The sequence below is a fragment of the Oryza glaberrima genome, chromosome 1 (genome assembly GCF_000147395.1).
Source record: "Oryza glaberrima chromosome 1, OglaRS2, whole genome shotgun sequence".
In the NCBI taxonomy this organism is placed as follows: domain Eukaryota; kingdom Viridiplantae; phylum Streptophyta; class Magnoliopsida; order Poales; family Poaceae; genus Oryza; species Oryza glaberrima.
Genome location: NC_068326.1, coordinates 8,265,469 through 8,280,168, shown reverse-complemented (window position 1 = coordinate 8,280,168; position 14,700 = coordinate 8,265,469). Strand labels below are relative to the sequence as shown.

Genomic DNA, 14,700 nt, shown 5'->3' with positions numbered 1-14,700 from the left:
ACTACGCCGACCAGGAAGGTGGGCTTACTTCAATAATTCAATCCATGACATGCTAAGTATAATACTATGTCCATTTCAAAATATAAAAACCTAAAACCGGATGGATGGAATGGACCATCTCCTATTACTAGTGATCTGAACAAAGATCCTGTCGGTACTTCTATTCTAGGATGGAGGTAGTAATTATTTCCATATCAACCTCCATGGTTAGTACAACTCATGTTTAGTAAAACTGTATGGTAACAGCAGGAAGAGTACACAAACATGTCAACATAAATAACAAAAACCTTAACTGACGCTTCAATGTCAAGGTACATTCTATTTCAGTGATGAGATTTCTGCCTCTCACACAGGTTAGATCACTTGGAACAGAAACACAGCATGCATACGATCTGTTTCTCTATCAGGTCTCCATATGCACACAAGTCCTCGAAAAATGGATAACGGAATACAATCACAAGTGCGGGTTGTCAAGGTAATCGCCTAGATTGTTATCTTGGATTTGGCAACTGCAGATCATGCAAACAGATGTGCCTTGATGGAAACCTCCAGCTCCCATCTCATGGAATTGTCTCACCTCCATTGCTACCTATGTATCTGTGCTGTGGTAAAAACTTGTAAGCATGATGAAGGTAGATTTTGTCTCTTGACTTAACTTCAATACTCCTAAGAATACTGCTTTCTTTGAGAACAAAATAACAAATAGTACCTCAAATGGCTGATGATGCTTGCTGATTAGTTCCGGTGCTGTCATCGATGGGCATTCCCCTGTTAAGGAATCTGTTAGTCATGTGGATGTGGAGAGAGAGGGAGGAAAGTAGGGAGAGAGGGGGAGTACAATTCTTTAGCTCCAAGTTTAAGCTGATCAATCTGATTCTGCAGATCAACACATGCAGCTTGAATAGCTATATTTTTCTGACACAGCTCCTGCCATTCCGTCGTCAAGGCATGGAGTTGACCACCAGTGTTTTGCTGATCAAAACACAAATAATCAGCTTGGCTGTGAAATATGCCGTGGTTAAGAACAAGAGCAGGAGTAATATAATTACCTGGTGAAATTTCCTCTCGCGGTTGACAGTTTCTATCTTCTCATTGTATTCGACAGCCATATTTTGCATCCTATAAAGAGATCAACCCATCATATGCTGCTAGAATGATAAATGCTATATTCGACGTCTTAGATACCATGCAATCAGGCATAGAAATAATCTACCATCCATACTGTTACAGTGATAAGTAGCATTGAGACTTACAAGAATGTCGAAATAAGTGCTTCAAATATCAAAATAAGTGCTTTACTGGAAGTTTAAACAGCTAAGCTACACTATCAACATATGAGACCAGAGTCTACAAACAGGAGTACTGAAATGGCTCTAAATGAATCTCATGAATAACACAGGATACGTAGCTCCAAATTCAAAGATAATAAACTTATGTCACAATAGCCTACCTAGACAAAACTGATTCCATTTGTCTATTCTGAAGCTTCCAAACCTCAACACCATACTTCAGCATAAGCTCCAGATTCTCTATCCTGCAATATTAACTTTATTTCAAAACTAATAATAGCATAGAAGTATGCTGACTCCATAGATGATAAGAAACCATGGTCAGAAAAAAGCAGTATATCCTACACAGTGCGTACAGCAGTCGAATTCTGAAGTAACATGATCGAAGCTTTACATATTCAATCATAACTAACCTAGGAGCTCCCATTGTCAAGTAAACTGTTGAAGCTGATATTAGGCAATACATGATCAAATATCTTAATTTACCCAAGATACATTTAGTAAAGTACAAGGAAAAGTCTTCTGCTATGAGCATTATACAATCCTCCAATTTACAAATTGTCAGTGTATCCAAAAAACATGCTCTTTTATCAAAATAATACTGCTTGTTATTTTAAACAGACTGCAGAAACCTTTGTCAAGCAGCCCATCCTATCTACTCTGATACTATTCTCGAAGTCTATGTTTTCCACACCAGGGAAAGCTTAAAAGCTATTATGGTAATGAAAAATTATCAAAAGGACATGCCACAGGAAGACACTGGTCCCTGTGATCCTCACAATCAAATGCACAACGTTCAACAATACTGCACCTTTGATGGTAAATTTCATTAGTTCAGTACCCTGTGGCTCTCTACTCTTACCTTATGATTTGATGGTGCAGCTGGCTCTGAGCATTTCTTAGAGCCTGCCTCCATGCAGCAACATCATTCCTCTTGTTCGCTGGGGGTGGCTCCAAACCATAGCGGGACATCTCTATGGTAGCAGGAGGTTTCCCAGCTCTAACACGCTCGTACTCTTTAGCAAGCATAGGATGATTCTAGAACAGATGTGCAAAATGAGTATCAAATAATAAAAACTCATAAGGTTGTAAACATATTCACATGATGAGGCATAAGTTCTAAAAAAATGAAACCCAAATTGTGATTCAAATATTTTGTATAATTTCAATAAGCAATACAAGCCTACAACGAATTAAATGGCTGTATGTATCTTCAAATATGACTCAATTGCACAGATAAGCACAGATTATATCATCCAAAAGGGCAAACTTTGTGAAAAAAAAGGTATTAACCCTTTCCTTGCTCTCTGAGCTCTAAAACAACTATTTTGGAGCAGAGTTAATATGATGCAAACACCTAGACTGGTACATCTCATAAGAATTATTCAGATGAAATCATCAAAGCGTGAATGCCCATTCAATTTAGTTCTTTTTTCTTATAATAACTATTCTTCATTGACTGCCGTGTGCACTTTTGATACCTTAGGTCATATTATTGACTGCCACAGGTTCAAATTGCCTGTCGGTTTAGCTCAATGCACACAGAACATGGAAAAGAGCTTATATTTCAGTTCTTGGTGCCTCAAATTGTATACTTAATTTCAAGTAACCGATCAAATCAATAGGTTCATTTGGTGGTCAAGAAATGTTGCTAAGTAAAAAAGTTAAATATTTGCAGCCAAAATATGTTGCTTTTCTGTTTGCAGCAGGGTGGATCTAGTCAAAACTATCAATTATTATTATTTCAGAAAATTTGAAGGCACGGACCATCAGGCATCTGTCCTCCATACGAGCTAATCAATTGAAGCATGTGGCAACAGAAAAAAATACTCTCTTGTTCTTTTCAGGATCAACGTTAACATACAGACATTATAGCAGAGCAAAACATTAAGCTTTACAAAAAAAAAAAAGTTCTATACAAATCCAAGCAAGCCACATATACTCAGTTAATTAGCTCAACTATAATCCAAAATTCCGCCACCAAAACATAGTTATAAGCACAGTTCTAAAGGAGGATAATGTACAGTATTTAGCAATGTGCTCTCACTTTCAAGTACACAACTACTAACCCTATACACCCCCCAGCCTCTAACCCGTTTCATTCTTACAAGTAGCTAGAACCCTAACGCGAATCACATTCGAAAGAAAAGATACAGTTCTATTTTTTTTCGCCTGAAAAGATAGTTGAACGCAACGACCCCGACGCTGAACTAGAGCTGCTCCAAGAACCCACAAGGAGAGGAGAGGAGATGAGAGATCGCGAATCTACCTCGAACCCGATGGCGGGGACGGGGGGGAGGTCGCGGAGGAAGTCGGCGGGCTTGCGGCTCCCGCGCCGCATCTCCTCCTCCACCATCCGGTCCACCTCCCGCTTCACCGCCGGGTCGCCGTAGTCGCCGTCGATGTAGGGCAGCGCGTCCACGGCCTCCGCGTCCGGCGGCGCGCGCCACGGCGCCCCGAAGGGCGCCGGCGGGGCCTCCAGCATGAGCACCTCCCTCGTCCCCGACGACGACGCCATCCCGGTGGCCGCCTGCCGCTGCCGCGCGCCGCTGGTCGCAGGGGAGGTGGTGGAGAGGAGAGAGGAGGGTTCAGGGTTGTCGCCGCGGGCGAAGGGAGAGGAAGAGGAGGAGAAAAGCTCGTGTCTTCCTCTCTCTTTCCCTTACGGCCCACTGGCCCAAGGCCCAAGAGTGGCTGCAAGCCCAGCCGATTGGGCCAGACAGGTGCAGGCCAGCGCTTTCTTTATTTATAAGTTTATAACTAGCAAAAATGGCGCTGGGTTTGAAGATAATTTTTACGATGGGTAGAAACTCTGCCAATTTAAATGACAAACTAAAACAAGATAAATAAAACAATGGCAAAACAAAGTTAGAAATCATATATAGCATTGAGCCCAATTACGCTTGCTTCATGCGTCATCACACGGAGAATCCTTTACGTACACTTTTCAATAGCCTCACAAAATCGATCGGGTGGCTATTCCATAATTCGACGCATATGTATTTTGCTATATCTCATTGACCAAAAATTGAAATTTTGATTATTCAATTAGTGAAATTTTTTTTTACTGTAGATGGAAAGCATTTGCATGAGAACAAACTTGCCACTTCACATCTTAAACAATGATAATTTCAAAATGAAAATATTTATGGAGAGAGAAATTTGGAAGAGAAAAAAAAGGAGGAAAAAAAGAGGAGATAGGTTTGTCCAGATTTGTTGTACTATATTATGTCGCATCAAAGTCTTAGTTAGATTTTTTTAAGACGGAGGAGTACATAATACTAAATAAACTGCTCCTTGGCTGCTACTCCTATAGTACTATTGAACACGAGATTTGCCCTGTGAAAGAGACTAGAGCATCTTAAAGCGTGTCCACGTCACTAGTAATTAACTGTATACCACATCATTATCATTTATACTCAGGGCATCCACAGTGTGCTAAAAAGTAGGTAGTAAGAAGCCCTACTACCTGGTTCACCATTATGGGGCATGTAATAAAATGGGCAATAGTATCATCTGGGTAGTAGCACTACTACCAGGTAACAAGTAATAAACAAATATTAAAACTCTATTCTCTCTCATTCTTTCTTTCTACTTCACCCATCCACTCTTCTTATCTTCTTAAATGTGGGACCCAGCTTACTACCTATACATTGTGAGAATCAAAATAACTACTATCTAGTTTTATGGGTCCTACCTTACTATCCACTTACTAAATATACATTTAGAATGCCCTCATAGATAGATTCCGATCTGCGCTCAGCCTGATGGAATCCCTCTACCATCTTCGTTGACAACTCGACATGACACATTACGCCCCTTTGTGTTAACAAAACGCCGAGAGCCATTCGAGAAGAACATGCCATGTTGAAAGTATGTACAGTAAATCAGTAATCTATGGCTCTAGGCCTCTAGCATGGATCCAGGAGGATCCAGAGTCCAGACGATGCCGGGTGGCGTTCTGGCGGAGATTTCCTTTTTCTTTTTTTTTAAAAAAAGAAACATACTCCCTCCGGAAGCATTTACTTGGTAATTTCAAATTATTACTATATATTTCAATTTTTCCTAATAGTAATTTTAAGATGGCTAGGCTACAATGAACAAAAGTTTCAGGGCTTGTTTGGTTTGCAACCATGTCAAACTATTGGCAATGCCAAATCATAGGTAAGTTTTTGCCAATGCCAATATTTTGGCAACATTTATGTGGTATTGGCAAGGATTGGTAACAAACCAAACATTACCAAAATGATTATTTAAAATGCCAATATTTTGGTATGTAAGTTTTGGCTTCAAACCAAACCATCCATCAACTTTACTAGCATATAATGTCGCTTGTTCGCGTGACTTTAACCATCATGTTATATGTGTACATGAGCATGTAATTTAAATTGGCATCAATAAACATCGTTTCATTCTGTTAAGTATGTGTTGAGAGAAGTGTAGTTGATCAGCTATAACCTGAAAGCGTATCGGTAGGTGAAACACTCATTCTTAAGCCCAATCTATTAGCTTTTATGCTAAAGAAGTGAACCAAAGTACAACATTAAAATCATAGCAAATTTTATTAGTATGTTATGTGATAACAAATTTTGACATTCAAGTTACAGCAGTAATTTGGAATTAGTAGGTTGTAAGGATTATCTATAGATAAAATATAAGCCTATAAGCCGATAGTCCATTTATAAAAAAGTTTGAATTATTATTTGTAAATAAAGGATGAGATTTTATTTGTAACATAATTTCTATTGAGTGTGCATAGTGCAAAATTATCACATGCCATAAGCTAGCTGACTCTCCCACTCTTTTCCAATGCTACATTTCTTTCTTTGCTCTTTCTCTCTCTCATTTTCAAATTGTTGGAAGGTTCCAGAAATTCATCATCCATTTTTCCCTTTATAATCGATGGCTCAACTCTCTTCTCTTTTATTTTGTCTTTTTCTCGATGCAATAACCATTGTTCACTGGATGATGTGGCTCATCCCGAAAGCATTTTAGAATTTACTTTTCACTAGCTTAGATGTTCAGCGCACAGCAAACTTTGACAAAAGAAGATGTTTTATATTCTAAGTATTTATGTTTTTAAAGAAAAAAGTTGTCAAAAGCACGTATCGATAGTGCCTCAGTGCAAATATTTAAAAATGGAGAAAATAAACCTTTTACAGTAGTTTGTATGAATATATCTTCAGAAATTTTGTCCTCATGTCCTACCGACGCAAAACAAGCCCTACATTTATTGCTGATTGAGAGGAGTCGATCCTCGTGTTCCTGCGTTCGGTAGTAGTAGTTTCCAACCCCTTGTCCTCGTTTTTCACGCGCACGCTTTTTAAACTACTAAACGATGTGTTTTTTTTTAAAAAAAGTTTCTATACGAAAGTTGCTTTAAGAAATTATATTAATCCATTTCTTTTTAAGAAAAGCAAATACTCAATTAATAATGCGTCTCCTGAACAGAGCTTATCATACATCGGATACCTGGTGAGACTGTGTCCTCAATGTGACTTTGCTCGCACGCGCCGCACCACCGCCTGCTGGCATATGCTTGTGCTAGGTGCTCCTCCGCTCACTTGCCTGTTGCGTCTTGCCGTCTTAGCTAGTGTCAGTTATGCTGTTTTTGAATTGAGAAACGACATGGCCCAGTGTCGCTCGATCAAGAGGTAACAATGTTTTAATCGCCCGTTGGTCGGTGACACGGGTATATTTTTAAAACATAATGTATTTCTACAAAATTATAAAAACAAAGGCAACTGAAGTAGTTTAAAAGCGTAGTGTTTCTTAAAAAACCGCTATATCTCTTTATATTTTTTAAGAAAAAGAACTTAAAAAACCACCAGCTTAGTTGTTCTCCTTCGTTCCTTAAAAACCTCTCTTAAAAAAACTCTCAAGAAAAGTGAAAGAAAAAAAAAATCTCATGATCACGTATAACGTATTGCATGTAAAACTAGTTTTAGAAAAAAAAAATCTTGTGCGAGCACTCTTTTATTTGCCACTTTTAAGATATAACAATTAAAGATTCATTACTCGTAGTTCAGTGATAAATCTTTAATAATTACCCATGTAAAAGCAAGTTTAATAGTATAGCCAACTACTAGTTCTAAATCACCTATAACCAACTTAATAGTCAATTCATACAATAGTTATCTATAAACATATACTTATATGGTTCCACCTATCATACACATACTGTATATTCGAGTCCGTGCTTCAGTTGAATAAATTTGTAGCCTACTCTTCTCCCCCCTCTTTTATATTATTGATATATGTTTACAGCTAGCTTATAGTCTACTGCTCTAAGGTTCTGATCGGGAGCCCACTCCCCGGCACACAAAACGAAGCAGCGTTTTAATGCGTAATTAATTAAGTTTTAGCTATTTTTTTTAAAAAATGGATTAATATGATTTTTTAAGCAACTTTTGTATAGAAACTTTTTGCAAAAAACGCACCGTTTAGCAATTTGAAAAAAGCGTGCGCGCGGAAAACGAGGAGGAGGAGCTGGGAACTTGTACTACCGAACGGAGCATAAAGGCAAGTTTTATAAAAGAGGTGGATGTTGCATCTAATCTTGACCACATCATCAACTAATAAATATAGAGGTAACATGTACAATATATCACATCTATACTAATTCTAATACACTAGCCCCAATGTTTGTTTGCCCAATCTACTCTTCCTCTCTCTCCTTTTGTCTTGAATTTTGTGTAGTGGTTGCCTCTTACATGAGATCACCTGCAATGGTAAAGTAAGGTGCTTTCTATAAAACATGTACATCTCAGCAATAGACTAGATTAATAGTAAACCATCTCAATAGTATGTCTACATGGGTATCTATAGCTCTCTAATCTATTGCCTCGTTTTTCTCTATAGACTATCTCCAGGTTAGTAGATAGTTTTACTCTCTCTCTTCATTTAATCTCTTCCAAATAGGAAAATATGCTGACATGAATCTTTTGTAGAGAGCCTATAGATAACTATTGCGGGTGCTCTGAGAGGTGGCTGCTTATCTCTCTCATCTCTTCTCTCCTCCATCCCACTATTTTAACTTATGTGGCATCTATGAGAGTACTTGCCCTCGGAGTGGTAATATCTCGTTGGGTGGTGCACTCCATTCCAGTCCACACTCCGCGCTCCCGTGATCGCGCATCATACTTAACCACCCCCACCCCGACCCCGCGCTTGACCCGGCATCTTTGGCAGGTCATACACGCGGGGGGCCTTTGCCTTTGGCACCCGGCGCGCGTCCCGTCTCCCACGCCCGCACCCGCACCACCGCCCACCACCACACCACGCCACGGCAGCCGCACCGCACCGCACCACCATCCTTCCTAGGAAAACCCCCCCCACCCTCACCCTCCAGTTCCACCGCCGTCTCCACTCTCGCCCTCCTCACGTCACCCCCACCCCCACCACCACCACTCTCCCACCTCGGCCGGCGCCACCTCCCCACCCCAGCCCTCGCCGTCGTGCCCAGGCGGCGGGCCCTGATCCGCGAGCCTCCCCGGTTGTTGGGGGCTGGGGGTGCATCGATCCAGGTTGGTTTTCTTCTACTCGGCCAAAGATCGGATTTCTCTACTACCTAATCTTTGATGTGAGGAGCATTAGGTATACGGCGGCGATCTGTGACTGTTCGTGCTCGAATTGCGGGTGTTCGTTCTGTGTTGTGTCGTGCTACTAGGATTGAAGATGTAGTAGTAGCAATTGCCACCGGGATTGTTTGCGTTGACGTGATCTTGACTCGGCTACTTGTCTTGTAAAATCTGCAAGAAACTTAGCGTTGCCGGATCTGGCTCATACGGTATATGGTGATGCTACTTTAACTTAGTGACATCTTGGATGGTCAATTTAACTTAAGAAATCAGTTTCGGGTCGCAATTTTGTCTTCTGTGGAACTGAATCGGCTGGTTTTTCAGAAGCACGGCCTTCTGAATTCTGTGAAATGCTTCTCATTTAGGATACTGCTCTTCCAGCCACGTATGAATTACATGCGGTAGCAGCTAGCTAACCATGTACTGATATCAGTTTAAAGTAGCATTTGTTGTTACTTTCTGTTATCTTTTGTATGAAACTGAATTTTTGTTAACGGCAAGTTTTTTTCTCGCACCTGCCTCATAAGCTGTTATTCTGTTGTTTAGTTCAGATGGTTGCCTTCATACAAGGAAGCTGAACAGAAAGTAGTTCGTGCATATTTAGTACTCTTCAGATGTCTGATGATATTTATTGCTTTTCAGTTCCGTATCTAGTGGACCCTTCTCTGTCGAGGTACTAAAATGTCCTTTCTATTCAAGTCAAGCAATGGTGCTACAACAGAGAAAAACTTGACCCTAGAAGAGCAGCAGGAGAAGGTATTGAAAAAAATCTCTTGATTGTATATCTCTTCGTAATTTAATTTAGTTACTCTCGCTTTGAACCATTTACTTTGTTGTTGTGCTATCTACTGATGAACAGATAAATGACTTGCGTAAGGAGCTTGGTGAACACTCATCAGAAGAAATACAAGATTTCCTTTCAGATGCCTCGTGCCTGAGATTTCTTCGAGCAAGAAACTGGAACGTGCAGAAAGCAAGTAAAATGATGAAGTCAGCTGTAAAGTGGCGGGTGTCATATATGCCACAAAAGATTAACTGGGTATGCTTGTGTTAATCATCAATTGAATATGCATTTCTTTATGGGCTGTAATAGAAATAGCATTATAACTGAAACATTGGTGATGCTGAGAGCCATAGGTAATTTCTAGGTTGTTTAGAAGGGATTAAGGTTAAGACTAAAAGACTTTGGTGCCCCTCACTAAATGGGGGATGGTTGGGGGGGGGGGGGGGTGGAAGAGTAGTTGGGAGTAAGGTGGGAAGTAATTTCAATGAGAGGTGGTCAAGTGGCACTATAGGAATCCTTATATTTATGGACAAATTACGCTTGGAATTCTTATATTTTGTGGAAAGAGGGAGTAGACAGGAGGAATAACTGCTGTTAGTGTCAATTTAGACAGGATTGTGCTAATAGGAGGATAGCATTCTATGAATCATTGGGGAGAAAGCATTGTGATGCTAAAGCAGAACATTCTTGATACTTAGGAAGTAACTGCATTTTCAGGTTTACAACATAATGTAATCTTATTGTCCTTTCAACCTTCAGGATGATGTTGCACATGAAGCAGAGACAGGAAAGATATATAGGGCTGACTACAAGGACAAACATGGAAGAACTGTTCTTGTCCTGAGGCCAGGCTTAGAGGTTAGTGCACTTTCGGCAGGAAGAAAGGAATGCATTAACATCATAACAGTCTTGTTTTGATATAGCTCGTGCTTTCTGTTTACTTTGTATGTATCTACTCATCTGCATTAGTTGTACATCTGCCAACCATCTAGTATGCTCTGAAATCAGATTGGGATTATACCTTCCAGATAAAAGGGACATAATTACTTCTCCATCCAATGTGTGCAATGCTATCATGTTATCCTTCCTGCTATGAATCAAATCGACCATGTGGATAACGGAGGGATACATACATCTTTACAATTTTAGCTTGAAGTCAATCAGCATTTGGAAAAACCAAAAGGAGAATCTCACTCTTTGGTTATAATTTTATTATTCCGGATTTTTCTTATTGTTTCTCAAATCAATTGGGTGTGTGTGTGTGTGCATTGTTAGATCATTTGTTATGAACCAATATTTTGTGACAGCTATGCCACAACAGTTTCTGGTTTGATTGCATGCTATGTGCTGATTTTACATGTTTAACTTTGAAACACAACAGAACACTACTTCAGGAAAGGGACAGATCAAATATCTTGTTTACTGTCTGGAGAAAGCAATTATGAACCTGACGGAAGATCAAGAGAAGATGGTCTGGCTGACAGACTTCCAGAGTTGGACATTGGGGAGCACACCGCTGAAAGTGACCCGAGAGACTGTGAACGTCTTGCAAGACTGTTACCCTGAGAGGCTTGGGTTAGCAATCCTTTACAATCCTCCTAGGATATTTGAGTCCTTCTGGAAGGTGAGAACAACCTTAAAATATCTTGAGAGTACAGTTATTCACTTATTCTTTCTTCCGTCTTTTTACCATATAGGATTTTTACCGTTCAACCACACTAGCTAGTGTATTGTTTTGGTACCTCCCTAATGTTGAGGTACTGAACCACAAATTAACATTACAAAGTGTGCATATTCTCAAGGACAGTAAAATTAATCTGTTTTTAGTGTGTTACTCTGTTGTCATGAGATAAGGTAGCCTAACATTAGTTACTGTTGGCAGATAGTGAAGCCATTTTTGGACCATGAGACCTACAAGAAGGTGAAATTTGTGTACTCCAGCGATAAAGAGAGCCAGAAGATAATGGCTGACGTCTTTGACTTGGACAAGCTCGACTCAGCATTCGGAGGAAGGAATCCAGCTACCTTCGAATACAATAGCTATGCTGAGCGTATGAGAGCCGATGACATTAAGATGGGTTCTTCATTCAAATCAAACGGCATCACCCTGCCTCAGGACCATTCACATGTATCCGCTGACAAGGAGGCTAATGGTGGCGGTTCGGACGCCTCAAGTGAGGCCTCCTTCTATAGTGGAACTGATTCCCCGAATCACGAAGAGGGAGGTAGCATACTGGCTTGAGAGCTCCTCCCTCTTCGTGCTTAGCTGAGTTGAACTGCTTGCTTGCTCCAGTCATGGGTTGGGAATATCGGATAGGTCAATATATACAGTTAGCTAACTAGGATGGAACGTTTGGACCATCGGCTGTGATGCATTGACATCTTCCTGAAATATAAATGAGAAAATTCTGATGGATAAATTCGGTCGGGGCATTTCTTTGCTGCTGGCCCGGCGGAAAAAAAATTCTGATGGATACCCTGTGGCATTCCTCCATAATAAATAATTTGATGTGCCGTGTACTTGTATGCGTTCAATTCCTGTGCATCTGAATATTTGCTAGCTTTGGACATTTGTGTTGTTTCGTGCTGTGCTAGAAAGGAAATGGCTGGTCAGTGATGTACATCTTCAGGCCTCCTTTGAAGATATGGGATTTGGAAACAAATTTTATGGGAATTGGGCTAATTCCTATAAAATTGTTGCATTTTAAAGGAGCCCTTAAAATGGTCAAGCTCGATTGACTCAGCATTAGCTCGGTTGAGACTTGAGAGATGGGACAAATCAAATTTGTCAATGACAGTCAGCTAGGAGTATGTGTAGAGACCTGAATGAATGTTTGGACCCATTTCGCCAGTTTACGAGCTGGAGGATAATAATTAATTATGTATATCTTCTGTTCATGATATCATTGAAAATCCGTGAGAAAAGTTTGGGCAATCACTCGTCTCTCGATAATAAATGGGAAGAAAACAGAATGGATAACATGTTGCATTCCTCCTCACAGAATAATTTGATGATATGTACACTTCAACTTGCATGAATTGAGCACTCCTGAATTCCTTTTCTCTGGAACAAAAAGGTCACCCATGCCTCGTTTAAAGAAACCAACTTTCCAGAGTTACAAATCGATCGTAGACTACGAAAACAAAAGGGATATCTGGGAACATGCATGTTATGTTTTATGCAAGTATATCTGTCAGATCTGGTGTTCACGGGCCTACTTGTTTGAGCTACCGAATTATTATTTTTTTGTTTGTGTATGTGTGTGTTTTACCTTTAGCACTCGGTTTTGGCTTGAGGATTGCTAAGTGGCATATGTACCTGTTTGTTTGATAGTCATAGACTCATAGTGTATTAGTGTATCAGAGACCGCAATTATTAAGAAATAACCTAATATCAAATAAATAGAATAAGCGAGGCTTCGAATCCAGACCGGCTAGCTCCAAAACCCACCACCTTATAAAGCTAGTCGGAAAGACCCCTAAACGTTTCTCATAGTGTATCAGTCTACCAAAATTTGTCAATAAAAACTGCTATATTGTCAAAATCTTTGACACCTTGGCAAGCTTAAGATGATCTTGTCGTAACTGTGGCTACAACCACACAGCCCCATTCTACTATTTTTCTTGTATCCATGATGTGTCTTCAAAGCTTCAGCTAAGAAAATATGTGTTTTAAGGTCGAAGCAAACCTAACATAGATCCACCAATTGACGACCTTGGACAGTTGTCATAACTTGTTGGCGAACATGCAATATAATTTGAGCGTAACTTTTAGTATTGTAAATAAATTTCTTTTAGTAAACACTTGATATAACTATACTTGCCTATGGTCTAAAACTTTTGTAGATCCACCACACCATTTGGTCCGATTGGCTCTTCTGAATAAGATGATCAGATCGCCCATCGTAAGCAGAAGTTTCCATCTACTTCCTCCGTATCTCATATTATAAGTCATTTTATTTTTTTTTCTAATTAAACTTCTTTAGGTTTAACTAAATCTATAGAAAAATTTAGCAACATACACAACACACTGAATTAGTTCCATTAAATATAAAATTAAATATATTTTGATAATATTTTTTTTGAAAATGTTACTATATTTTTCAACAAATTTAACCATCTTTTTTAAAAATTCTAAAAAAAGTTAAAGCGATTTATAATATTAAAATAGTAGTAAATAAACCGTGTTTTCCTTTGTGTGCAGTTCAGAATTAGGCCCTAATTCCTCTCATATACTATCACGAGGATGCTTAACAAGATTCTAAACTGTGCGATTTTTAGAAAAGCTTACGTATAAATTGCTTACGATAATTTTAAAAACAACCAATTAACTTCGTAACAGTTAATCCATAATTCGTTTATGCCCACAAATACCATCGCAAAATCAAATAACATATCACCTATTCATCTTATTCAGAACAATCAAGCTAAGCTGGGCATGTTAATAGAATCATGCGGGAGATAACGGGTTTGTTTATATTAGTGCCAAATTCTGCCCAACCATTTTTTTGTGGCAACTTTAAAAATAACAAATTGATTTGATACCAATTTTTGCCTAAACTAATACCAACTCAGCTCTACCAATTAATTTGATAGTGTCTAAACTTGCGAAACTTTCAAAACTTTCAAAATACTAGCATGTCAAAAATTGACACTAATCTTAGTTTCAAAAAAAAATTGACACTAATCTAAACAAGCCCAACAATTATTCCATCCTCTTGTCCGTCTTAAGTCCAAACCATACTCTCGCCTTGTAAAAAGATCCTCTAACTTACTACCCTCTAACTTTGAGGGGTTGATATGTGAGCCCCACAGCTCATGGACCCACACGCCCCTCTCGCCTCATGCAGCCGGGCCCCACAATGCCTCGGGTTCCACCGTTCTATACTTGCATCTTTGTTAAGACCAAGTTTAAGTATAGTCAACTACTAGCTTTAAATCATCTCTAGTCAATTTAATAGTTAATTCATACAATAGTCATCTATAAATATATATACTACTCCTTCCGGTCCCATATTAATTAACGTTTTAGACATGGTTGAGGTCAAAC

At 39.3% G+C, this 14,700-nt stretch overlaps 2 protein-coding genes across 3 annotated transcripts; one reads left to right on the top strand and one right to left on the bottom strand.

The window, feature by feature from the left end:
• Nucleotides 1-175: 175 nt before the first annotated feature.
• Nucleotides 176-3,894, bottom strand: LOC127773857 (pre-mRNA-splicing factor SPF27 homolog). 2 transcript variants are annotated; one of them, XM_052300065.1, is made up of 7 exons: nucleotides 3,559-3,894; nucleotides 2,152-2,327; nucleotides 1,451-1,534; nucleotides 1,050-1,119; nucleotides 839-972; nucleotides 710-768; nucleotides 176-602 (listed from the first exon to the last, which is right to left on the bottom strand). In XM_052300065.1, the coding sequence occupies exons 1-6, from the start codon at nucleotides 3,805-3,807 to the stop codon at nucleotides 711-713; spliced, it is 771 nt and encodes a 256-aa protein (XP_052156025.1). In that variant the 5' UTR covers nucleotides 3,808-3,894; the 3' UTR covers nucleotides 176-602; nucleotide 710. The 2 variants fall into 2 exon arrangements, with proteins under 2 accessions (XP_052156025.1, XP_052156033.1); XM_052300073.1 differs by having other exon boundaries at nucleotides 176-597.
• Nucleotides 3,895-8,493: 4,599 nt separating this feature from the next.
• Nucleotides 8,494-12,170, top strand: LOC127760571 (uncharacterized). Its single transcript, XM_052284853.1, has 6 exons — nucleotides 8,494-8,812; nucleotides 9,509-9,622; nucleotides 9,726-9,905; nucleotides 10,410-10,508; nucleotides 11,032-11,274; nucleotides 11,533-12,170. The coding sequence occupies exons 2-6, from the start codon at nucleotides 9,548-9,550 to the stop codon at nucleotides 11,890-11,892; spliced, it is 957 nt and encodes a 318-aa protein (XP_052140813.1). The 5' UTR covers nucleotides 8,494-8,812; nucleotides 9,509-9,547; the 3' UTR covers nucleotides 11,893-12,170.
• Nucleotides 12,171-14,700: the final 2,530 nt, after the last annotated feature.